The sequence below is a fragment of the Poecilia latipinna genome, unplaced genomic scaffold, assembly GCF_001443285.1.
Source record: "Poecilia latipinna isolate Pla-1442-1.1 unplaced genomic scaffold, P_latipinna-1.0 Scaffold449, whole genome shotgun sequence".
Classification (NCBI taxonomy): Eukaryota; Metazoa; Chordata; class Actinopteri; order Cyprinodontiformes; family Poeciliidae; genus Poecilia; species Poecilia latipinna.
This window is the reverse complement of record NW_015113065.1, coordinates 260,847-288,021: the sequence shown is the minus strand read 5'-3', so window position 1 is coordinate 288,021 and position 27,175 is coordinate 260,847. Positions and strand designations below refer to the sequence as shown.

Here is a 27,175-nt window from a genome sequence, read left to right as displayed (position 1 = left end):
TTGGACCTTGCAGCTGCGAGGTCCAAAGCCTTGCAGCTGTAAATACCGCAAAAAAATTTCGTTCTACAAAAGCATTGATTCATTTTTCAGGTTTGCATTTTTAGAAAGATTGTGAAAATCATACCGGATTTGTTTTCCATTTCCCCCCTCGTTATGCACTACTTCCACAACGGACTCCATGTTGTGGATATCTGCAGGACACAAACACCTTAATGCATTTTAAAACATGTTTATTGGTCATATACAAAATAAAGTAAGCTGTTTATCAACAAACGTACAGTATATACATCAATAAGATGCGTCGGACTGATGATGAAACAGTTCACTTTCATTATTACCAATACCTTGTCATCATATCTATCTACAAATTGCAAAGAGAAAAAAAAAAGTACAATAATTTAGTTGGAGATAAATACTTACAAAGACCGTCACATTTGAAGGTTTTTTTTTTCCCATAGAAAGTACCGTTTGTACCGCAGAATAATTTATTACACCCCATACAGAAATATTACAAAACACAGAGCTTCTCATCACAAGGGCTTTTCTGAATACATTACGCCATATTCACACAAACTCACTACTTCTGTATAGCTTTAAACAAACCACCGTATACTTTTGGAGACATTGAAACATCCCGGCTCCAATGAGCAACCTCGCTTAACCATAGATGGGTGATTAATAGGAAAAGAAGCTGACATCAAGGCTAAAATAAGTGAATGTGCTAAAAAAAAAAAAAAGAAAAGAAGAAGAAGTAGTTTTGGTTGTACATTGTACAAGTGGTGATGTGGGGCTGCGGGGAGGAAGACAGCAGCAGATGAGGTAAGTCAGGAGGCTAAACAAACATGGCTATTGATGAGAAAGCCAAACAAACGATCAAAGGAATCCTCGGCTCATTTACTTTTATCGATCTGGATTTTGCGGTGGGTGAAAGGGCTTTTAGAGTCCAGTGGCGTGATTCAGTAGGCAGGAAAAAACATCTGAACGAGTGCTCGCCGATTGGCCGAGCAGCGAGATAAGGAGTTAATGATTCCAGAAGAAATGGATGTTTTGAGGAAGGGCTCGGTGGGCCACCGGTTTGACTCGCGCTGCCTTCTGTGAAAGGAGGACAGAGCGAGCGAGGCGGTTAGGAGCGTTATCAGATGTGTCTCCACCGCCTCTTTTCAGCCTCTGTAAATTATTTATGGGTTCAAGTATGAGCGGTTTCTCTGGTTAGTGATGAAATGCCTTATCGTAAGGAGGTTGTGACCTCTGTACATGCAGCGGAAAACAAGCCTGCCGTGTCTCTCGGCTCGTAAACGGCGTCACGGAAAGAAACCGCGCCGCCTGCTCTGCTCGTACGGCTGAAGGTCGGCGCGGTCAGCTGACCGAGTCCGTTGGAGGGGGAATCAGGATTAAACCTCTGTAATGTTTGACAACATTGGCCAAAGAGGCCCACACAACTGATTCACAAGAAATCCACATCTGGAAGATGATGAGTTTCATCTTCCCCAAGAGAAGCTCCAGTGCAATTATTGGCACCCTTGGTAAATGTGTGTAAAAAGCCGTATTATACGATGTAATGTTAGTGATTTCTGGGGACCATTTATGTTTCAGTGACTCCCTGATTGATTTATTTGGGTTTGGATCAAATGTTTCAGATCATAAAATAAATGTAATCAAACAAAACAACCTGGGCTACGTAAGCAAGTTTGCAAAAAAAAAAAAAAATTACACTCTCAAGCTGACAAGAGGTTGTGTCGTGCTCGATGTAAGCATGAACGGTCTCGGTTGACCAACAGCATCTCAATGACTTAAGACTGGACTTTGACTAGGCCACTTCAAAACATTGACTTGGTTTGTTTTTGAACTGATCAGAGGTGGACTTGCTGCTGTGTTTTTTTTGTTGTTGTTGTTGTTTTCGGGTTTTATGAAGCTTTCCAGACAGAGAGACGTCAAAGACTTTGTTTCAAATCTGGTCTTTAAGTTTTCTGTTTTATTTCGGGGTATGATATGCTTCTTTTTGAGATCTTGAGATCAGTTTAGTTAAGCGTTTTTCTGCTTTTACAAGTCCGGCAGTAATCGGCCATGTATGTGGCTAGTTCAATTGGGTGCAAATACTTTTTCACAGCCCTGAAAATGTATTCTCTGACTGTAGACTTGAATGGATAGCCCTTTTCTATTAACCATTTTCTGACTTATAGACGTGTCTTCCCTTTTTAAATGGCATGTTTTCTTGTCTTTCCCGTTTTGAAGCATGGATAAGAAAAATCATCTCATGTTTATGACCCAAGGTAACAGGAAGTCAGTGATTCCTTTAATTAAGGTAGTCAGATCGGATTGGATTTTTAAAAATGAGATTAGATCATTGTTGTTTTTCCTTTCACATATTTCTTACCAGTGGTGCCAATAGATGTGAAGGGAGCCACGTGTCAAAGCTTATTTTATATGTCATCCTCTCATTTGGAAAGAAATTAAAAGAGATTTTATCGTCGCAAATGTCACAGTTAACTTTGAGGAAAAACTGAGAAGACGCCAGAACACTCTGAGGCGCAATTAAACAAAGACAAACCCACATCGGTTTTCATTATCACTTACAAAATGCTTTTTAACCTCGTCACATCACATTGCACCTGCAATTATAAAACAAACAATGAGACAAAAAAAAAAAAAAAAAACCCAAAACAAAAAAAAAAAAAAAAAACACAGGCATGATAGCATCACTCCTCCTCTGAGGCAGGAGTTTTAATTTTACCCTACGCCATTTGCATAATAAGTTTCGGTTTAACACATTCATGCTTGTACAGACCGGATCCTTCACAAGCCGACGATGAAACGCAGGTTGACAGAGGCACAAACAGCAGTAAACTCTCCAGTGGAAAACAGAAATCTCTAAGTTTAACAGAAAAACAACAGAATAGATCAGACAGAAAATAGGTTCTCACTGATTTAGCTGATACATTAAAGTGATTTTTTTTTTTCAATGAAAATTCAAGCGTGATGTTGAAATCTGGATGTAGCGCTATTCCTCTGGATAGGTTAGAGTTTAAATTCAACAAAATCTGGAGCCGTTTTGGCACAGAGTAAATTGTTAAAAACTGTTAAAACCCTGTAGAAACTGTTTCGTTTTTGCTCACCGTTTAAATGAAATTTATAATATATTCTTAAAGGTGGTGGCATGCTCGCTAACCTTTCTGGAGGGAGTCGTAGCAGTTCAGGCAAAAGGACGCATCATTGTTAAAGACGCACCAATCAGTCAGTCGGTTTCTCCTTCACTCTGTTGTTTGGTTGTTAAAAAAATGGGAGAAAATAGTTTTTCCTGTTTTGTTGAATGCATCAACACTTAGAAATCCCCACCTTTTCGGAGGTTTTCTGATTCCTTTTTTGATAAGAGTTGGGGACATATGCTTTGGTGAATGACTAACCCTTTTGTTTTCTGTGAACTCAATGCTGCAGTTCAAAAAAATCCCTCCAAATCAACAAAAACAAACAAACAAACAAAAAACACACACACAGAGAGACAAAATCTCCTCAAATTTTTCAACAAAAATGTGAAACTAAAGCCTGATGGGTGCATGTCTAATATTTAGAACCGGTTATAATCTTCAAGTTGTTTTCATTTCATTATAATATCAGAGTGGAATTGCTTGAGACACTTGATGCACTTTTTGGGTTTAGCAATCATCAGAGAAAGGTTAGGGACAAATTGTATGAATAATAAATGAGAATAATCTATAAATCCCTTAAATTTTCCTTTTTTCTCTATAAACCCATTTGAGTCTTTATACTTGGCAGTCCTGACAAAACAAATCAAAGCAAAACAACAGCTTACAATTAGCCAGTAGGAACACAAAAATATTGGAAATTGGATTTGGCCATTGAAGCCTGATGGTTTAAAACTCAGTAAGTAGTTTGCATAACATTGAAAGAAATCTTTAAAACCAGGTTAAAAAGGTCAACCTCACCCTGACAGACAAACTATTAAATAGCAGTATATAGTTTTTTTTTTTTACTTTAAAAAACACCATACACACTTACAAATATCATTTAACTTCCCTGACACTTCCAGAAGATCTTCAAAAGCTAAGACAAGAACAACATTAAATATACATAAAATATACAGAGAAAAACAGAGTGCCTTATTCACACAGTACAAAAATAACTTACTGAAGGAGTGAGTTTGACGAGAGACCCTATCACCAAGTTTCACTTTTCTGCTAGCTTAACTTTGCTAGCTTCTGTATTTTCATCCCAGAAGCAACAGGACCTCAACATAGCAACTGGCCCAAAAACAAAAACAGCCACAGCTGCCTTGCTTGGAAATCTGTCAAACAAGCGAACTTGTTCAAATTCACTGTTTGTAAGTGCAGTTCAACAAACGACCTCGCAGGTTCTGTGGCGTGGGAGCCGAACGGCGGCGGGGCCAAGAGTACACGATCAGAGAGAAAGAGTGCAGGTACACACGACGTCATCGTCCACGTTTGGGCTGAAATCTTAAAAATCATAACCAAGGAAGTAGCTAGTAGTCACCTCGTTACATACCTACACAGCACGCCACACGCTAGTCCACCGTTACACACACGTGCCTAATCACTAGAGGAAAAATAAACAAAGCTATTCAGTAGTTAAGCCACTTTTGGTACAATTGCAAAATAGAGAGATTACTGTATATCAAACGGATTTTGTGATACCTTTTTTTTTGTTTGTTTTTCCTTCTTTTTTTTTTTTTTTACAAGTCGTTACAAACAATGCAAAGATAATTGTCTTTATAAAATTACAGACTCCACTATACATAGACTCTTTGAGTACAGAACACCACGGAGGACTACGTTTGTGGTAAAAGCCTGGGAGAAAAAAAACAACAAATATCAACCTGCTTGACTGACTGGAAGAAAACAAAACAAAACAAAACAAAAAAAGCTCATTCAACAAGTCAGCTGTCCTCCTCAGATCTGACCCATCCTGGTGAGAATTAAATAGGAGTAAACCTGTTTTTAATTGCCCCGACAGTCGCATTAATGAGTCTTATTCTGATGATGACAACAGAGCTCAAACAGCGCATTGCAAACCAAAGTGCCAGCCACAATTATTGGTGTTCCTGGTAAAGACGTGTCAGCAGATTATTATGTGTCGACATCAACTTACTATGAGCCGACGGAAATTAGTTTTTGGGTGTATTTATTAATGTGCAAATTTTAAATAAATGAATCTAAATCTGAGGAAAGGCATTCAAATAAACTACATTTTTGTTGCAGCAGAATAATCTCTTACTGGGGGAAAAAAAATCCTACTTGTAATTTGAGAGCATTCATCCAGTTCAGGAAAAAAACAAACAAAAAAACAAACTGTAAATAAATAATTGTTTTGAACACCCAACCCTGCTGTTGATATTTTGTACAACAAAGTTTTCTCCTAGTTTTCTCTTCAAACAATTACAATCAATGTCACTTTAAGCTTCCCAAGTGGTTCCAGTTAAACTCCCAGTTGGGCTCAATAAACTCCACATGTAGATGTAGATAGTGTCCAATGGTTGCCATGGTTACTTGGTGACCCAATGATGCCACTCTTGATGCACTTCTTTAAGAGTAAACCTTAAACTTGAAAGATTTATTGCATGTGATGGCAACTAATAGAAATGGATCTCTGTCACATCATATTTATACCCCCCAAAAAACAGAAATGTTTGAATTTCAAGTTAAAATTCCCCACACCCAGGGGGGTGGGGGGGAATTAAAGACTGGACCATCTCGTTGAGTTTTATCCCTTCTCACTAATTCTTATAAGATTGAGATTATGCTACTTCAACAAAAATGTGAACATTTTTTTCTTTACACATTTTTACCAGGAGTGCCAATAGATGCGTCCTGACCTGTAAATACTGTCTGATTCCTGATTGGTCAGCATATATGCCATTAAGCTTTACATCTGCATTGAATCCTCAGCATCCTCCCTCAGTTCCTCTCGACTTTCTTCTTGGTGCACATCGTTATAAGACCAAGGTACTTGCCCTTCTGATCTTTTTTCCGTATTAAACATATTTTTCTAGAAACTCTCACAAACCAAAGTTATTTTCATTTTTTCCCCCAACAGGATATTGTGCATTTGTCTCTTCCTATTTTTTGTTAAGTATGAATTGCTTTGCAGCGTCCTCCTCCTACTGACAAATCTTGGAAGTACAATATGTAATACTGGAAGCCACTTGCTCTTGAGAAAGGAAAACAGGAGGGAGAAAGAGTGAAAGACCATAGAAAAGAACACAGCTAACTAAACATAGCGATACCAGAACAAACACTCGCCACAGAATTTCACAGAATTCCTGATATATAACATTTCACACACAGAGAATACACCTTGGACCTCATGTGAATGACAACACGCTACAAAACAGTAGAAATACAGTTACCACCATCGTATATTATAGGTTTTTCCATTAGTACTTTTCTGCAAAAGTTCTCGGGTGAAACAAGACTGGGCTTCGGTGCGGTCACTGAAATCAGCACGTCACTTTTTTTATTTTATATCATTATTCTTAGACATAGCTGATGTACAGCTTGGGGTTTTCAATTGATGTACCTAATTTTTAATGAAAGATGCACCAAACCAACATGGTTAGAGATCTGAATTGGCCAATTTATCACTTGATTGGCTCTGATTTGAAATCTGCAGGTTAGATACCGAAAACGCAGATTTTCGTCTCTATTTTTTTTAAATGCATCAAATCTATCAACTCCAACTATTTTCAATTACTTGCATGAGTTTGACAGTCTTTCAGGGGGTTTTAATAATCAGATATAGTCTAGCAACACATGCTGTGATGCATAAATAGGGGTAATTTTTAATAGTTTGATTTTAATTTGGGTCAAAAAAGTCTATCAATGAACCTGCAGCAAAAAAAAAAAAAAATCGCAATCTTTCAAAAGCAGAAATCATATTGCTAGGAAAAGCCTGATAGGTGCATCTCTGTTTCAGATTTCAACCTTTTTATATAAACTCAACACTAGAAAATTGGCATGAATCAAACGCAATTCTAGTGTTTTTCCAAAATGATGACTCTCAGATTTAAATACGTGACTCTAGATCAAGTTCTCCAATTCTCTGACATTCGTAATCCACATTTTAGCCAAAGGGACCCTGTGTGTGTTCATCCAGTTCTCTGACTGGAAGCTTCTTTGTGAGCCAATAAACCGTCCTCTGCCTCCATCCTGTCCTTCATCTGCACTGATCTGAGACGGACGATGGGAACAGGTCGGGGTGGTCCGGGTGGTGCCGCCCAGCTGCTGGGAGTCGGTGCAGGTGCAGGAGAGGGGGGCGACAGAGAGGGAGGCTTACTCTGATGCGGCTGGAGCTCCATCCTGTCACACCCTCCCTTCAGCCTTCTTCCCCTCAAGACCGCGCGTCCGTCTTTGACTTGACTATCGTGATGACGCTCGTCGCCGTCGCCACCTTCCCCGGTATGAGCGGGCCGATGACCGACGACGGGACCCCTCCGCCCCCGCCGCCCCCGGCCCTCACCCCGACCCCGACGGTGGGGCTCCGCGCCACAGTCCTGGCGAAGGTCTGCAAGGCCTCGTACTTGGACCTCAGGGCGTCCAGCTCGATGCGCATGGACGCGTTCTCGTTGGCCAGTTTGTCCACCTCCTGCTGCAGCTGCGCCTTCTGCTTCTCCAGCTCCTCCTTCTGGGTGACCCGCTTGACCCGGCAGCTGGCGGCGTAGCCTCGGTTCTTCAGGGTGCGTCTCCTCTGTTTGAGCTGCAGGATCTCCTCCTTGGAGAGCCCCCGGAGGTGCTGGTTCAGCTCCCGCACAGACATGGTCACCAGCTCCTCGTCCGTGAGGCTGGTGCCATTTTCGCCCGGCTCACGCTTCACCTGGAGGAAACACGAGGGGAGTGAAACACCAGATCGAACCTAGCGCAACGCTGAGAATTGGGTGGGAAACACATGAAAACATTACTTTCGTTTACCTTTAAGGCTTTATTTCCTTTGTTAGTCGTCGTCATGCCACAAGAGCCTTGCTCTTCTGCGCAAACCTTTGGAGAACACAGGAGAGCATAAAGCGTAAGAAGCGTAAAACAAAAGAAACCACATTTTACCAAAAACAAAAATCCCCCACCCCCGATGGACTCAATATTTATCACAGATTAATACCCACCAGAGAAAAAGGAGATATTAAGCAGAACCGAGCATTCTGGCCCCGTTGTGGGAGCATGGCACAGACTTTTTGCATCTGTATAAGACTGCATGAGTGAAAGTGACAAACGCTTCTTAGAATTTCCCTGACTTCCTGTTTCCTTGTGGTTTCACTCACAGTGCCCACTACCTTTGTACTCTCAAACTCTCATTGGCTGGCTGGAGGCCAATAGCGATGAAACGAGCAAGAAACAAGAGGAAGTGGTGAAGTTTGTAGGAAGGACTCCAGAGGGAAGCTAACTGTTACAGTCCTGTTTAAATATAAAGACAGACCATCTCGAAAGATAAGGAGAGCGGCGCAGAGAAGCGTTCAAACGGCTCAAACTTTATCGCGTTTAACAACAAAACGTAATGTTTTTAACCGGGACTTTATTTGGTGGAGTAACACAACTTGGTGGATAATTGAGCAACCGGCTGTTAAAGAGGCATGATTTTAAACTTTTTCTTTAACAACAAACCCGACGGCCCCTCTAAAAAAATGTTGCAGCTCTGTATTGAGCCCTGAGGGTTTGAAACTGAAATGTTTGCTCATTTTTCTTTGTTAAACAGCTCAAGCTCAGTCAGACTGGACGGAGAGCATATGTGAACGTAGATTTTCAAATTGTCCCATATTTTCTCAATCGGACATAGGCCTGGACTTTGACTGGGCCGCTCCAACTCATGAAAATAGCAGGGTAGCTCTAGCTGCGTGTTTCGGGTTGTTGTTCCGCTGGAAGATGAACTTCCATCCCAATCTGAAGTCTTTTGGAGCCCAAATAGGTTTTCATCATTGTCCTTTTAGTGGTTATCAAACATCCTCATCCAGGGAGCTTTTCTGGATGATCCGCTTCATTGTACCTTCCCTTTTAAATATAATCTTTTCGGTCTTAAATTTAATTCAAGGTGACATTAAAAAGGTCATATAAAGTCTGAGATATGACTTGCTGAAACCTGCAGATTCCGTGGACCAGGTGGATGAATACCGAGATAAAATCACAACTACAAACTCATACCACGCTCTCCAGATTTTTTTATTTGTGAAAGCTTTTGAAAATCCTGCATGGTTTTCCTTCCACTTCCACTTCAAAATTAGACACCACTTTGTATTGATCCATCACATAATAAAACCCTAATAGTGTACACTAAAATTGTGAGGGAAAGAAAAAAAAAATACAATGGGTTGTGAATATTTTTGAAAGGCACTCAACGCCACTTCCCCTACCTATGGCGGATTTTCCATCCATCCATTTTCTTTTTAAAAAAGGATTTATAAAAGGAAAAAAAAGAAGTAAAATCCCATCAGATGAAATAATATATTTGCTTTTGTCCCCAAAGTGTGAATCAGAGGTCAACAAAGAGCGAGCGTGGAAGTGCAACAGATGAGATCAGACCTTGGAGCTCAGTGCTCCAGCGAAGAGCGTCTCCACAGGCTCTCAATGACGAGCTTTGTGTGTGTGCTGGCCTCCTCTCATCTCTCAGACCTCGGTGTGTGTGCCTGAGATAAAGAGAGGCTATTGTTGCTGCTGCTGCGAGATCATCATGAGACCAGTCATGATGACTCAGCAGATTGCTGATCTCAACCCAACCTGCCCCTTATCCCCTCTCCCAGCCTCCACGCTCTGCTCTCCCCTCTGACACTTTATGTGGCGTCCACCCCCGCCTGCACGGCTTTGATGACTGTTTAACACCTTTTTTTTTTTTTTTAAATCGGACCAGTGGGCCAAACCAACAGACGAGCTACGGAAAGGCTACAGGGGGAGAGCAGAGTCAGGAAGACGGCCAAGTTGTATCCGATGAGCTGCTTAACAGACGCAGGAGGCCACCTGTTGTCGAAGCTTTAGCAGGACGCTCTGCTATCAAGGCACACCAAAGTTTTCAGAACGATAAAAAAAAGTAACGTCATATCGCTCTAAAGGTTTAAAACTGTCGTAATAAAGTCGCAGAGAAGGTGCTGCGGTGAACCAAGTTTTCTCCAGCAGTTGGAGTTTAAAGTAAAGCAGCGCTGCCCCTCCCTCACCTATTGCTGCACAATGCTCATGGATTTGGAAACTTCCTTAGTCATGCAAAAAAAAACCAAAAAAAAACGGCAGTGCTGTGGAAACCAAAGGAGTGCCACCTTTATTACGATAAGGTTGTTTTATTGCTATAGTTGCCCAGCTATGCGTGGCAAGTCTTTCTAAGTGACGTTTTCAGTAACTGCTTCCTTACCAGAAATGGAGAGGTGTCATGATGTTTAGCCTTTCCAGCCAGTCGTTAACTCGTTCAGCTCCTATCCTTAGTGGAAACAGCGTCAATGACGTGAAACGGACAGAAGCAATCCATTAAAATTGCTCTCCAGTTTAGGCATGTCAATACAGGGTTTCAAAGTCATGTTGTTCAAAAATCTGCAGATTTTTCAAAACGGTTTTTTATTATCTCAGTTTTTATCACCAGAAAGTCAAGTTGGGACAGATTGTGAAAAAAGCTGACCAAAAAATAAATAAATAAAAAATTGATGTTTTGTAAACTATCTGTGTTAAAGATTGGGATTCTGCAGCAGGATCTTGAAACTTTTTCAGGTCTTGAAGTTGGAATCGGGATCAGTTGGCGTTAAATTTAGCGACGTTGTTCAAATTAGAAAACAACACTAACTACTGCACTTCCAGCAGCAATAAATCAGGTTATAGCAACTTTAAATGGCATAAATCAGAGAAAACTGGAGGCCCATCTGATTAACTGCTCTGAGGATTTATTCACTTTTCCATAAATGATGTGGTAAAGGGAATCACTACTGATAATAACAGAATCTCACACACAAAAAAACAACAAAAAAAGTATCCTGTTAGGCAGCTGGCTGCTGCTTGGCTACCTGAGCAGAGAGCCTGACTAATTACTCAGCTAATATAATGTTGGATACCTGCAATATCCAGGATTATATTATATCTAGCTATTCAACCAGTAGAAAATTCAGCGCAGTCAGCACATTTACATGAAAACTAAAAATACTAAATTTAGAGGAGTTTTATTTTCTTCCTAAATATACCAATCAAAAATAAAATTAGCAATTACATTATTATAGATAACGGTTCATTGTTTTTGCATCAGTAGTCAAGAAAACATCATAATGTAAAGGACATTAAACATAGGTATGTTTTACTTGCAACTAAAAACTCATATCAGTCCATAAGAGAAGAAAAAGTGAATAAGTAAATAACTAAAATCTGCTCATTAAAATTTAAGATGGTTCTGAATACTTGTTTTTGAAACAAAGCTTTGTACTTGTGTATTATTCCCGCACTATTTGCTCGTGTGTTTCTTATCAAAGCTCTACAGTGAGAATGTCACACAGGGCCATGCTTACAGTGAAAGTAAGAGATTATTCAATCAAATAAACAAGCGAAGCTGCGAGTGTGAACAAATAAAAACACGCTCCTCCTTCAGAGGAAGCGATGGGTTTATATGACACGAGGCCACATGTCTTGCAACATCTTTATTCTTTTGTATCAAAAAGGCACGGAGCCAAGTGTGTGGCAGTGCGCCTCCCCCACAATGCACCTCTGTCTGTCTGCGAGGGTACCACAAATCCTACATTTATAAATAGCTGCAGATCAAAGAAAAAAAAATGTAGCAGCTCATTAAGCGCACACACACTAAATATGTCAATGCGCAGCAATTTTAAAAATTCTGTTTACGACTGCTTGACACGTTTAAGGTTGTGGGAATAAAGCAAACGCCGTAGGAGGTTTCATTCAGTCCTCCCGCTTTTATTCTGTTTATCTTGAAACGACGCAAGCTTCCTCTTAACGAGTCGGGATAACTCAAGTAGCACGTGGCGACTGTTCTCAACAACTGGAGGGCTTCCACATGCGCTGCTGCAGTCTGAAGTTTTATTGTGATGCAGGCTCCTGCAGCTGGAGGTGCATCTTCGCACAATAGCTGCATCAAAGGCAGGGAGGCTGAGGGTGGCTGCCGGTGGTGGGGGCGGTGAGAGAAGACAGGGAGGGGGGGGGCTAAAAAGGAGGCCGATTTCCTGGCAAGTGCTGGTTTATTTCCCCTGTGTCGAACTCTCCCCCCATGAACACCCAACACCCACCCTCCATCGACACAGAAACAAAAAGCCTGCTGCCAAGATCATGCACATTATCCCGCCGCCATGCCAGCGGGGTCTAATAAAGCACACACATGTAAAATGGTCGGCAGCGCTCAAACATGCCGTTTTAGCTCTTTGGAGAAGAAGCCGACAGATGTGGAGAAACTTTGAGTTCCTGCACACGTCAGAGGTTCGAGGCCTCACCCTGGAGTAATTATAGTTACTTTTCAAAAGGATGTTTTAACGTGAGAACAGAGTGTTGTTGCTCGGATCTGAGCCGACTGTGGAGCTAGATACTGCTGTCACAGCCTTAACACAACACTGCCAGGAAGAAGAACAAAAAGCAGCTGGCACGGTTCCCTCAGAGCCCGAGTGTCAACATCATAGAGTTAGCGATTACAAGAGGAGACACCGAGACAGCTTAAATATGCAGAACAATGGAGACAGGTGTGTTTGTAACGTTTCACCTGCCAACAGCTCAGGAGCACAGAGGAAATTTGTTTGAAAGGCAGTGGGTGGTCGGCCAAAATCACACCTGGAAATGGAAAAAAATATATTATTGAAATAAATTTAAATACAAAAAAGTAGCAATTAATATTTTTACATCTACTCGGCTTTTTAAATAATTGCAGGCCAACACTCTCAGGCAGATATTTGTTGATCGCAACGTTCACAGCTGTTGTGTTTGTAAGATGTTAGGTTGTTGGACCTTATGGTAAAAATCAGCAGAAGTAGAGGTTGAAATATTGTAAACTGTGCAATAATGACGTATAAACATTTAACAGTTTTAAGTGTTTCCATCTGTGGTCACTCAGTAGTTCTTATTCATATTAAGAAGGCTATTTTACAGCAGCAGTTGTATTATGTGGTTTGACCTCCTGATTCCCATTTTGGTCCAAATTTTTATTTATTTATTTTTTTTCCGGAAATGTTGCTAAATATAGCAGGAAAGTTGCTGAGTTGGCAAAAGTGGGGTGGCTATTGTTAACAGCAAATATGCAGATATGACCTGGTGAGCCGGTCTGCCAGTCAAACCTCTCACTGCAGAGCAGAAGAGGGCAGAGGCTGATATTTAGACCTTTGGCCAGGTAGATAAGATCAGTGGATATGACAGGATTCACATCTAAGTATCGGCCGATCACCGATCTCCCAAAATTAAGGAAATCGGAGCGTGGCCGGTTTATCGGTGCATGCCTAATTATCAAGCTCACCAAATGCTAAAACAGCAACTGGAACTGACTTCAATCGGTAAAAACACATTAGGATTTTACTTTAGCAACAATTCATTACTTCATTTATATGTTGAAGCCAGTGATCAGCAAATTTAAAAAATAATTAAATCAGACTAAATCTTTCCTGTTCCAGGTCAGCTTCCTGTAGATCAGCCAGAGGTCAGCCAATGACTGCAAATGTTGTGAATTAGCCAATCAGAAGCTCACAAAGCAATGACATCATCATCTGAGCTTTTCTAAGTTGCAGTTATCATAATGTATGTAGACTTCGGAGAAATACCACTTCTAATACGATGAACAATACTACTACTACTACTACTACTAATAATAATAATAATAATAATAATTACTAATAATACATTGTCTCTCTTTGTTCTGACATTTTGAAAATAAAAATAATTTTAGTAATCCTTATTTATTTAAACCATGAAAGGTTTAGCCTGATTTAAAGCCAGTGGAAAAAAAGGTAACATGTCTTTTTATTTACTATAAATAAATATTTATTTTCAACGGTCTGCATCCTGATCTTTGATTGTTGTGCTGCAGCATTTTGTCTCATTTCTGTCTCCCAACAAATGGTTATATCTTAAAATCCACAAAATGATTATTTGGCCAGTCATCAGTCTGTGAAACAAAAATAAAACAACCGAGTTGTCCAAAAGTGCCACCTGTTTTGTTAAATGAAACTTGGCTTAGGACACAATAAAAGTTCAGCATATTTTCTCAGTAAACTAAAATGTAAAATTTGCTATTCCTAAAGATAAATAATTAAAAAAAGCATATGAAGTGATATAGTTGAATAATTAATATGTAATTCTGCTGCAGTCTATAGTTAATTAGAGCTGCGTGATATTAAGAAAATCTGAAGTATGAAACCGTATTGCAATGATTAAAAGATGCTGACATCATTCACTGCATGTTTCAGCATCATAACAACTATTATCTAAATCAACTGTGGGTATTTTATGCAAATGTGACTCGCCAATGGTATTATGAAGGTAATAACACTTTAGCTTTTTACTATTTCCATTTAAAAAAAACACAATAAAACTGTCTTAAGAAAAAAAAATGTGTTCAAATTCACACTACTAAACTACTGCATACAACTTCCAGAAACGTTCAGACCTTTAGACCACATGGAAGTAACCCAGGTTAACGATTACGTGTAGAGTAAAGGCACAACGCCATTAATTGTACGGATCAGTGCACAAACACACATTATATCTTTCTATCCTCACAAGGACTTTTCATTGACTTCCACTCATTTTGATTCATTTCTGCAGCCTAATCCTAACCCTGACCCTGAACCTAATCATTACCAGTACATCCCTAAACCTAAACCCAGTTCACATCTCAGTCCTAAACCTAACAACTAGCCCAAAAGCAGCACTCCTTCTTGGAGCAGTGGGTCCTCACATCGTAGTATTTTCTGGAGAAATGGGTCTTACGAAATGAGAAATGGTAAAACACACACACACAAATATATATTGTGAATATATATGCACACACACCTGCACACACAGTCTAGGGGTGTCCTTCCCATAATGGCTGTGGGGTGATCGTTGCAGAGCGGTCAATGCCACAGCCGCTGTTGCTACAACAGACAGGCTTTTTGCTGTGGCAGGCTGTATTTTTATGGAGCAACTTAAAGAACGCTGACAACTCAAGAGTAGAGCTGCTTACTGTTACAGTGGAGAGACGACACACACACACACACACACACACCCACGCACACACCCCGAGGATGGGACCCAGAGGCGGGGATGGGTGAAAAGGTGAAAAGTGTTAGAGATGAGCAAAATATGGCTTATAGACAAGAAAAGAAAAATCTGGAAGGAGGAGGGAAAAAAACAGGTGAAAGACTGGAAAGACATTAAGGTGTGTGTGTGTGGGGGGGGAGGGAGCAGATGAGGACAGAGGGGAGAAAAGAAGAGATGAGGAAGAGGAGGAGTGGGGTGCTGTTGGTAGAGGACTGAAAGAATGCTGACGTCTCCAGAGCTGATTAGCGTTACACAGAGACATCACACCCACAGTTGGGAAAAATGCTGAGTACGGAGGGAAGACAGGGTGGGGGGTGCAAATGACAAGGGAGAAAGAAGAGAAGAAAAAGAGAAGAGCGAGCAGGGAGGAGGAGGAGGAAGACAGAGGAGGAGTGGGACGGCGGGGAGGGTAGAGGAAGGGGTGGGAAAGCGTTTGGGTGAAAATGCATCCTCAACACATTTGTAGGAGCTTAGCTGTTGAGTACGGGGAGGTGGAGGAGAGAGAGATGGAGGGGTGGAGGCGGGTTGGAGTCTGCGATATTAAAAAAGAAAAAAAAACTGAACTCAGCAGCGATCCTCAAATCAGAAAGGTTTTGATCCATCAGACATGAGACCGCCAGCCTCATCGTCAAGAAACGCATCAAGAAACTGGCATTAAAAAAAAGAACTAACTCAAAACTCAAGTCTTAATTAAAAGTGGTACCAGATCACACAGACACTCTTCAGTGTGAACGTTGTTATTGAGTGAAGGTGTGAATTTATAGTTTCTGTGAGCGTTTAAAAGTATAGAACAAAACGTGTACAAATATGTTTAAAAGGAAACTGTTCTTACTTCATGTAGAAGAATTTCAGTGCAATCAGGCTGCAAGAGAACAAGAGAGAGTGAGACTTTTAGAAGACAACAGGAAGGCCTAACTAACAGCAGTAGACATCTTATTAAATCCGTTTGAGTTATTAATTTAAGAGTCTACAATCTGTATAATATCCACACAGAGAGACTACTGTTTCAGTAAACCAAGCCAAGCTAACTGCGCTAATCACAAATAAGATAAGACAGATCCCATTTTTTAAGCCCTTTTCGCAAATAGTTCCATCATCAGTCCACAAAGATGAGCCCCTCTCTGAGCTGCCTTTGGCCATTCAGATTCAAATCAAGACGACAATATATTGCACTTGTCATGTCGCAAAAATCCAGCCAAAGGAGATTTGGAGAGGATCTCAGCAGAGTTGATATTCAACATTGCACTTGTAATGAGTGTTGAACATCTCCCACTCTGGAGGGGTAAACACATAGCTGGCATCTTATCAGTTTTATCCTCTTCTCAAGCATCACTGCTACAGAAAGAAATACCCTTGGCTAAAATCCAGGGATCTTTTTGGTTTTAGTACACTTCACCATGACTCAGCTAAAGTTTGCTAGTGACAAGGAATGCTGTATGTGCACTCTGCAGTGATCCCAGTTAGTTTCCATTACATCCTTGACCCAGAAGCAGACTTGGTTTGTGTTTCTGTGACCACCTTAGAGGCGTGACAGCGCTGGGTTGACTTCAACGCCCAGGTCCTACAGAAATGACAACTAGGCATCTAAATGGTGCGACCCTTTTTAAAACGTAACTCGTAACTGGGAAGTCGGAGGAACTTTCCACTTCACTGCATTCCAGTTGTTCCATTCGTTAAGAGTCGGAAAGCCTTTATTGTTCCAACCGTACCCTGGTACCGCTGGGTAACAGCGTTACGGCATGAACAGTAGTAATAATCAAGCTGCACAGAACCCACTAGGGTGAGGCATTCCAGTTGATTTTCCCGACTTGGAAGTCGGGATTTCCATGTTCCGACTACAAATGGAATTTGTAGTCCGAATGAATGTTTTGTGAAAGAGCTTTTTGTTTTGAAGTGTTAGTTAAACCATGTCTTATAGTGACTACTCTGTCATACACACAGTGTGACATCTCCTCTGGTCCAATTATAAATAATGTATATTAGGAGTCTTAAGCTGCATTCACACCAGCCCTGTTTAGTCCGCTTTAATCAAACTCCACTTCCTTTGCCAAGAAAGTGTGGTTCGCTTGGGGAGGTGTGAATGCCTAATCAAACTCTCATGTGGACCGAAAAAGTGAACTCTGGTTCACCTACAAACTAAGGTCTCAGTTTGGCTGAAGTGAACTCTGGCGTGGATCGTATCCAAAACCACACTGACCGGAGACCACTCCAAAAGCAGGAAGTGACTGTAGCACAAGGCGTTCTGGGCAAATGCATCCAAAACAAACGGATGACCGGAAGACGAGGAGTGTGGTTAGTCTCCTAATACCAGAGGGAGAAATGGCTGGTGGTCTTTTGCCAAAGACAAAAGAGAAATCCTACAACCACTAAAATCTGACATTTGTCCATTATTGTTTACATCTAGTGAAAAAGGAAGTTGTTCTTATGTCTTCTTCGGAGGTTTTCATGTTGTGTCCTTCAGTTGTCCTTGATGCAGCGCCACCACAGTTTAGTTTGTTTGACACAATGTAGTATGAAAGGGACTTGCACCATCTGAAATGTTGCAATTTTGGGATCAAATCAAGTCTACCAGACTATCGGGTGCAAAAACTTCCTTAAAGATACAAAGAAATTGGCTAAAATGGGCAATGGCAAGTCAAAGCTTTAAGAAAAACTACGATTGGGATTGGCTACAAAATTCAAATAATCTCTGACATCGAGCCTTGTTAGCAAATCGGGATGGTACGAAAAGCGAAGGTGTGGCAGGAGGTCAGAGTGGTAAATATGAGGCTTATAAAGACAGATTAAAGAGCAGAGGGAAGAGCACAAGACTCCTTTCTCTTCGTGTAATGCAGACTAACAGGATAATGAACTCTAAGCTTGTGTGCATGTGTGTGTGTGTGTGCTGTTGATTCAGACGAAGCTCTAATTAATCTTGTTTTAAAGAACCTTCTGCTCTGGTCACTGCTGCCCCACACAGACAAATTTCTTAGAAAGAGACTTTCGATTTAGCTAGCTGCTCAGACATGGGGAGGGGGGAATAAACGTCCAGATTAGATGCTCCAAAAGCCACCCGGGAGGGAGACGAGTGGGTGTGCTCGCACATAAACAACGCAGCGTTCAGGGGATGATCAAGAACAGATCGCGAGAGTCACAAGTCGTTTGAGATGCAGTGTTTATTGAATTATCCTGCCATAACAGCTGCTTTAACTGCGCCGTCTCCCTCAGGCAACTCTCTGAGCAATAACTGAAATCACAAAGGATGGCATCCGAGTGAGGCGGCGAAGACACGCAGCAGGACACATAGGGAACGTGGATGGAGAGACACAAAGGCAGCATAATGTGGAAAGCGTGAGTTTAAAACCTCAGAGAGCTACAAAAACACAGCTGCTGGCTGCGGTCCCACCTTGCTTCTGCTAGAGAAAAAAAAAAGAGAGAGAGAGAGAGAGAGAGACCAAAACAAAGCAGCGCTTAAGCTGGCTGATCTAAAGCGGGCCGAGGGTGTTGAGGGAGTTGGTAAATAATTAACGACGGTCACTGTGTGGAGGCTAATTGAGAATTAGGAGCCAGATCAGAGATAATGGCAACCTGTGAATAGAGAAGGCGCTCAGGGTGGAGATGCAGGACCATGGAGAGAGGGAGAGAGAGATCAGGAAGCCGAGAAGAGGACAGCCGTCTGAGCTGGGAGCGCGTGCAGGAGCAGAAAGAAAATAGGGAAGACATTAACAAGGAGGTATGCAGAGCGTGAAATAAGCATGATAACAGACGGAGACGAAGAAAACACAGGGAAGGAGAAAAATAACAACAATCTTCACACTTTTCTGCAAGTTAAAAGCCTGCGTGCGTGCGTGTGTGTGTGTTTTGTCAAACAAGTGTGTTATTAAAGGCAAGAAAAACTCCTGGCGTCGACACGTTTTTCCCATTTCAGGTAGTAAGTCGGAGTGTGATGACAAATTTCCCAACACAAGCAAAAAAAAAAACTGCACTGTCAGGCAATTGAGCTCTGGCTCCCTTTTTTTCATAAGCACTTTTTCCTTTTTTTTTTTTGAATAGAGAAAGATTGGACTGCTGGTTAAGTTGCTTCCCTCTTTGTGTGTGTGTGTGCGTGTGCATGTGTGTGTGTGTGTGTGCTTGGAAAACAAACAGAGCTGCAAGGGGAGACAAACATTAAGTCAAAGCACACAGCGAGTCTATTTCTCTCTCTATACCTACATACTGGTCAGCAGTAGCAGTTTGGGAAAAAGAAAGTTGGAGCGGCGCATAAGCGCCGTTTTCCTCTGTCGAAATGCTCAGATCTTTATCAGGCATGTTGATGAGAAAAGTACACGGAGAAGCGTCTCGGCGAAACCGCAGAGACGTGCCTGGTGCCACAGGGATCTCTGACCTTCAGCTCGGGGACATTCCTGGTGCCCATTTTAAGGTTTTCCATCAGCTGCCGATCATTCTGGACGGTATGAGAAGCACGCATACGTACTGCTGCAGCTACGCCGCCTCTTTTTCTTCACTAAGGAGTTCATCTCGTCACGCTACGCAAACAGTCCAGAGCAAAAAAAAAAAAACAAGTAACAAAAACAAGGTTCTACTTTTCCTCTCTGTTTCTTTTATGTTTTGTTTTTTAGTGATTATGTTCAGCTTAAATTCCTCAAATTAATAAATAATAAAAACAGCTTCAGATTTGACAGTGTGGCAAAGTTAAAGCTGAGAGATCAGCTTGTCTGGTTGGTTGGTTTTCACACTGACCTATGGTTGGATGATATCAGGAAAGCACGCGACCTGACCTGTGAAAATGTGGGCAAAGGTTGTGATGGTCATGTGAGCTGAACTGTGCAGCGCTGATGTCATTCTGCCCCAGCTGGATTACAATCAAAAGAGAAAAGCATGTTATGTCATGTTTAATAGGCGAATGCACTGCCGCATTGACAATCCCTAACTTGTGACTGCAGGAAAGAAACTTAGAAGTTTGTCATTTTCTGTGATGTTGAGGTGTTTAAACACGAAATCAGAGGAGGCACCAGGATGTAAGAAGATACTGAAAAAGTTAGCAGATGTTCAATCTGCGATTCATTTGGGCTGCGAGAGAGTGAGCGAGAGCAAGACTTTCAGCAGAAAACAGAATAGCTGAAGAAAATAAAGCAGCATTGTTTCGTTTTACTCTTTCAGGGTTTTAATGTCTGTCTTTTATTAAAGGGAAATGTTGGCAACTTCTGGAAAACAAGTAGGGATGGGAAATTATCATAGCTTTCTTATTACAACAATCACAACAATTTTGATTTATCATTATAATGATAAACTGTACTTGGTGTTGATTGCAAACCCAAAAAATTAAAAGCATTGTCAAGATAGTTTTTTTTCTTTTACTATTTTTACAAGATTATTTCTGTGAGAGAGCCCAAAAAGACTGGAAGGAGAGAAACTCAGGAGAGCTTCCAGCTCCTTGGAAATATTTTAATGTCACACAGGTGACGGCTAAGAGCTGCCGCCACACCGTGAGCTACAGACATGCAGACTTTGTTCCCTCTCTTTCAACTCCCTGGCATTGATCCACAGAGAGCCGTGTTGTTTCTTTTCTTTTCTTTTTAAGGTTCACAAATTCATGCCACAATCGGAGACTCGTCACACTGCAGTTGAAAACTGCGGCAAGTTGGCGCATTGAGATGATGCAACTAGTAGACAACCGGTAGTGTGGGTATTTCTGTTACTAGGGCCGTCGAAGCTGTGCGCTGTTCACAGGGCCTCGACGCCGCAGGACTGTCGCTGTGCACAGAGGGTCTCACGCAGACAGAAACTTCTCGAAAGCGAAGAAAACTGTTGCCACAAAGGGGAGATGTGGGAACTTTGTTCGAGACGTACGTTGATCTGAAGAGCTAAATGAGAGTTTGAACACGACTTAAACTAAAACCGTGAACTTGTTTTCTGTCTGCTAATCCTTCTGGTGCGTCTCCTAATGAGATTTGTCTTGATTTCAGTCTGGTTATGTAAAAAGAAGTTAGTGCACTTGTAGAGTTTGGGTATAAACAGTCTAAATAACGCAGCCCACTAATGCGGAAGCAGATGAAGTGTAGTGGGGGGGGGGAGACAGTGGAGCACAGCAATGATTATGCACCAGATCTGCTTACACCATATTTCATCATTACTGTGGAGAGGAAAAAAACACTCAAATATTGATCTGCCCCACTGCTTCCTTTCCTCCCTGCCTCTCTCACTCACCACCAAATCTGTCTTTTATTCCCGCGTTTCCATCTCTCGTTTTACTTCTCGCTAATACTTTCTGAAATTTGCAAGCATAACAAGAGTTTTCTGAGAGGAATCCCAGTTGCAAAGACGATCGTAAACACGCAGACGATACTTGTGAATTATGTTCAAAAAACACCAAAAGTTTCTTGCCTTTAAACACACACAAAGAGAAGGTGGACAGAGTATCGTGAACACCTGCGCAATCTATCGCAATCCAGAGCTTTAGGTGTGCAAGGGCAGCGCGTGTGAAGTTTTCTTTAATGCGTTCTCAAAACTCGGGGGTAAACAGACCACATCACGCAACAACTTAAAACCGAACATCAGTAATTAGGTTTTCGACAAACCTAACGGACTGAAAAAAACACTCATTTAGACACAACAAGCTGGGCTGTACCGCTCGTTATTAAAGCTTTTCTGGTATTTAAGCTATGCAAAAACAAGCTTTATGGCATTACACTGACAAAGGTAATGGTAAAAACACAGGTTAAGTTCATGTTATAATAATCAAATAAAGGTATTATTGAGTCTTTTAATTAACTTATGAAAAGCAGATCTTTCAACAGCAGTCATTATTTGTAGGCGCTCCTGGTAAAGTTGTGGAAAATGCTGTAAATAAATGCATCTTTCAGCGTAATCTCCCTAAGCTGAAAGTTAAAAAAAAAAAATCACCTGAGTTTCAGTGTATGTCTAATTGTTTCATTAGAGCACCACATTTCACAGATGTACAATTATCTTAGCCACTCATCAGCAGCCTGGGCAAGGAGTCATATTTATCTGCCACCACTCACAGTGATGGAGAATGCTTGAGATGTCTTAAACCGTCCAAAGCTCACTGTGAGAGAGCGTTTACAGCAAAAAGTGCCATGTTTGAGTCACCAGGTCTCCATAACAGCCTCCATCTACCATGTTTGAGATCAGGAGTTTAACAGTAACCCTGTGCTTTGCTCAGACGAGACGAAGATTTGGGTTTGGAGCGTCCGCTCTCAAGTACGGCGGTGGATCTGTGATGCTGTGGACGTGTTTCTCTTCCAAAAATCCTGGGGACCTTATTAGAAAGCAGAGAAACGTAAACCATAAACTTTTTGAAATCCCATATGATTTTAAATTCGACTTTAGACTTAAGTTCTGTTGGGGGAGCTGAAGTGAACAGAACAACAAGAGCACCCTGAAATGAAGCACCGAGAAGGATTTCTTAACCACAGAGGAAAGGTACCTGAATTAAAAGGTGTATTTTTCTACAATTTTTCAGTGTGAGATTATTCTAATGCAATGAAAGATGACGAGTTTGTTTTAAGGCATTTTACTTGTCTGCCAATAAATACGGGTAGCAATAAAGGCCACCATGCTTTTATTAGCAACTTAATGACACAACTAAGGTCAAAGTTAAAAAAATAATAGCTAAGCTCTTTTATTTCTTATACAGCTCTAGCAGATGTTCCTGGACACCAACGTTTCTTGCCTTTAAGCACACACAGACACACACACACACACACAAAGAGAAAAAGACGGCTATATTAACAGGATACCTGTTAATATTTTCTGCCATAAATCTAAACAAATTTCTTTCTGTCTTGTAGAGCAAACACCTGTCTTAGCTGTTCGCCCCCGTCTTCCCTTCAAAGGAGGTTTTACGGAGCGTTTCATCAGCTTGATCCCCGTACACGCAGGGGATTGAGCTGCTCTTTACTCAGACACACAAACTGCTCTGATGTGGCGAAACAGAGCGACGTTAAACCGAATTCAATGCTTTGGACTTTGTCCTGGAAGGAGGCAGCTCAGGTCAGACGTGGTGACGGGGTGGAAATGAAAGAAGTGCGAAATGTTCAAAGACCAACTGCTAGTAAAATCACTTCCCTTTGAAAAAAAAACCAACAAAAAAAGGAACTAAGACACGTTGTGTTTTTTAACTTCGCTGCTACAATGCCCAACAACAAGCAGATCTGAGGTTCTTGTAGGTGTTGTATATCTTTGCACTCGCTCTCTCTTTCTCGCATACACACGTGCACGCACACACACACACACACACACACACACACACAAAAAACAGGGCAAAGAAACTAGCTGTGGTAAGTAACAAGTGAAAACGCCATCTGTCAAGCGAGAGCGCATTTGCTTCGCCTCAGCATTTTCAGGGGAATGCCTTGAAGACAAAAAGGTCCTTGTTCTCAATCTCTCCGCAAATCCCATCTCTCATTCTTCCTCCCTCTTCCTTCATCCCCCTTGCTCCGCGCGTCTTGCCGCTCCGCCACCATCAGCAAAGTTGCACACATAAGCATTGGTCAGCGTTCAATTACCGCGAACACCAGGGAAGGATGGGAAAGTACTTGACAGAGAAATGCACTTCAAGCACTGATTAAATACTGATACCAAGTATAAAAAGCTAAGCCCCTTAGGTTGTGTGTGCGTACGTTCAACAAGAGAAAGGAAATGGGGAAAGTGTGTGAAGACAGTGGTGGTGGTAAGGAGTTGGGAGGGGGGGGGTTGCTTTTCCCTCCAATACTGATACAACTGTTTCATCATTATGACCCTCTATTACAGTACTTGCCAACTTGCTTACTACATACTTTTGATACACTCTGCAGAGTGCTGACTCTAACTAAAGCTGCTGATATGGAGTCATTAGGGGGTGAAGTTTCTGTTTTTCTTGTGCCCACAGAGCTTCCCTATTACTCTTTAGTGTTTAAGAGTTGCACCGCTCATAGGTTGCTACCAGGCAGCAGATAATGGCCTATCCACAAGAGATCAATCAGAGGATATTCTGTTGCAAGGCATTATAGTTCACTGAGCCGGTTTCCTTTTTTAGCTCAGGTCTGCGGGGTTCATTAACTGCCACAACAGTCAATCCCTTTCTCTGGCTTTTGTTTGTTTTATCGGGGGAGTTACTTAAGGTAAAGCCAATATTTTCAGAGAAACGGATATGAGGTTTTCAAATGTTGTGACGCCCAATTTGAATAAATGTTACAGGCAAAAGCATGTTTGTAAATTGTAATTTATTAGATTTTTATTTTGTCATCTTAAAAAAGAGAGAAGAAGAATCATGCTAGCTAATTATACTAAAGTTTATCACAGGCAGATGTAAGTTTATATTTATCAAGATTTTCTCTATGAAAGTAACCAAATATATACATTATTGTACTTACTATTTTTTTTTAAATAAACACAACATCAATCAACTAAAGAAGGTTAAAAACCTGCTTTATAAATCAGTCTAAAGGGATAGTTCAACTTTTAAGTGAGTTCCTGTTAAAAAGTTATAAGCACTTAGTTTCTTACCTGCAGGAGATAACTCTCTTTGTCTTTCATCCTAATCCAGATTAATTGGTCCAGAAATAAACAACTATAGTCTGAGAGAAGCCAAAACCAAAGGGGACATCCCCAACCAAAAAAAAAAAAAAAAACACTCTCCGAATTGATCCGTATTATAATAGAAATAAAAGTAGATACGCCATCAATAGTCTTCATTGATAAAAGAACATGCAAAGAGTTTTTCGATTAAGCAACTGGACTCATCTAAAAGGAGAAAAGAAGATGTTTCACACAGTTGGAGATGCATAGCCGCTAACCTCCATTTTCCATGAAAATAATCATCAGCTTCTTTGTAAATAACAGCTCTAACCAAATATGAAGATGGTTCAAAGATTCATGAATTAGCCAAACTTTTATGACGTTTTTGAGAGTGAAGTAAATTAAGATGATTGAGGTTCTGTCTGGTCTTCAACAATAAACCAGATAATCTGACTTTATACTAAATGAACAGCTACCGACTGCACTTATGAGCAGAGGCATCTTCTGAGCATCATTTAACCTATTTATATTTTGTATCTTTGTAGATTTCGGCTGTTCGGTAATCGAGTTTTTAGAGCTGTCGACGGCTAACGCTTTCTACTTACCAACAGTCTTAAAATGTCCTGGGACTCGACAAAAAAACAGAACTGAAATTCAAGCCTTAAAACTTGATATTTTTCTAAAACATGCATTTCGGCAACACTTTCATCTTTCAGTGATTTAATTACAAAACTGAAGCTGTAGTTGAATTTCATTTCGGGCGGTATATTCCAAGAGTTTATTTCTAATCATTTCAATGCGTATGGAATACAGTTTTTTCTGAAAATGGATTAAATAAGACCAAAATAAATAATAATTGAGCTCAGAAATATATACAACTACTATGTTAATGGAAAATTGAGTGGAAGGAAAAAGTATGAAAGGTGAATTGAATTACTGAAATAAGATATATATTTTTTGGCAATATTCTAATTTACGATTCACCACCACCAAATTAAATTACCCCACAATCACCAAAAAAAGCGAACATCACTTCGATACCAGAACCTATCTTTTATTCCTCATCATAAGCTAAGCTTCCCCCACCAAAAAAACTAATTAAAATTTATCTGAAACACATATGAATATTACATAAGACACATTTAAAAAATGATGTTTATCACTGAAACATATCCTGATATATTAATGGAAAGCTAAAAGGAATGGAGAATTAGCTTCCCTGTTATTTTCTAATTTATTAATGTTCACCAGAACAACATTTTATTTTACTTCAAATAAATTAAAAGGGGACAGTGGATATAAATAACAGCAGCACTTCGGTTTATATATGTGGCAGACTTAGCTATAAATAGAGGCTGATTTTCAGTGTAGTCCCTGTCAGGTTGGGGGCTTGAAAAGAAATAAAATTCAGAATCATCCCTTTAATACGTTCATGATAGCTAATGTCAATGTTTATAAAAATCCGGTAAATGAGTAGGTTCCCTGAACAAACGGTCCACCCCTCTAAATAAATGCGACCGAGAGGTCAAAACATGGTGACTAAAATAGTTTACAGTACGATGCCATTTGATGAGCCTCTGCCTATAAAGCACCAGCGGAACAAATGAACGGAAAACAAACGAATTCAGCTCAAATTCCGTTTTAAAAACCAGCTTCTTTCGACACAGAAATGCTTTAATTATCACCAGAGAAAGAAAAAAAGTGAATATCAGCGACATAACGGAGCGTATTTTTGTTCCCTCGTCACAATATGAGCTGAGCTCCTCTTCCTTCGCTCCAGACCTTTGTCCGCCCGCCCGCCGCCGCCGTGTTGCCATGGCTCCCTCATGCCTCCGCTCCGCTCGCGCAAACGTTGAGAAATAACAACGTTGTGATGAATCAGCATCTCTGCCGCCAGCCCAGCCGGTGTAGATACAACACCGGCATGCCAGGAGACGAACCCACCGATTCCACATGTCGCTCCACTCACACTCACGCTCACTCACACAATAAAAAGGAAAAATAAATCCTCTCCGCTGACAGACGCATGAGCTGAAGGCCTGTCGGGGGGGTGGCTGACACAAAGCAAATGTCAAAACAGCCGCTCCGTCTAAGCTAGCTGCTGGGACGTCTGACAGCTACCGACTCTCCGGGATGACAGCCTGCACGTAGAGTCCGATTTGTAGGCACGTTTCAGTCACAGAACTTAACAAAGGGCGAACAGGCAGCGAGTCAGCACGTCAAATAAACCCACCTCAGGCGGCGCAGGTACCGAGCAGCTGTCCTACCTGAATGTGTCCAGCTTGTGTCCGCCGCTGCCGCCGCCTCTCCGCTAATGAGGTTAGGTGTAGTTACCGATCCGAGCTGCCGCTGACGACCCCTCGCTCCTTTAGTTTCAGCCCCAAAACAAGGGAATCCCCATGCTGAGAGGAGCAGAGCAGCGTCCCCCCCCCCCCCCCCCCCCCCCCCCCCCCCCCCCCCCCCCCCCCCCCCCC

General features: G+C 41.2%; 1 protein-coding gene across 14 annotated transcripts in view; it reads right to left on the bottom strand.

Moving 5' to 3' along the window:
• Positions 1 to 1,882: 1,882 nt before the first annotated feature.
• Positions 1,883 to 27,175, bottom strand: part of mafgb (v-maf avian musculoaponeurotic fibrosarcoma oncogene homolog Gb) — a 30,052-nt gene continuing 4,759 nt past the window's right edge. Inside the window, exons 1-6 of one of the 14 annotated variants that reach the window (XM_015038695.1) lie at positions 26,969 to 27,134; positions 16,036 to 16,065; positions 12,679 to 12,746; positions 9,534 to 9,637; positions 7,938 to 8,003; positions 1,883 to 7,842 (exon numbers count right to left, since the gene is read on the bottom strand). In XM_015038695.1, coding sequence (XP_014894181.1) covers positions 7,360 to 7,842; positions 7,938 to 7,973 — 519 coding nt within the window. In that variant the 5' untranslated portion in view covers positions 7,974 to 8,003; positions 9,534 to 9,637; positions 12,679 to 12,746; positions 16,036 to 16,065; positions 26,969 to 27,134 and the 3' untranslated portion in view covers positions 1,883 to 7,359. The other 13 variants (XM_015038697.1, XM_015038700.1, XM_015038694.1 and 10 more) reach the window with 13 other exon arrangements.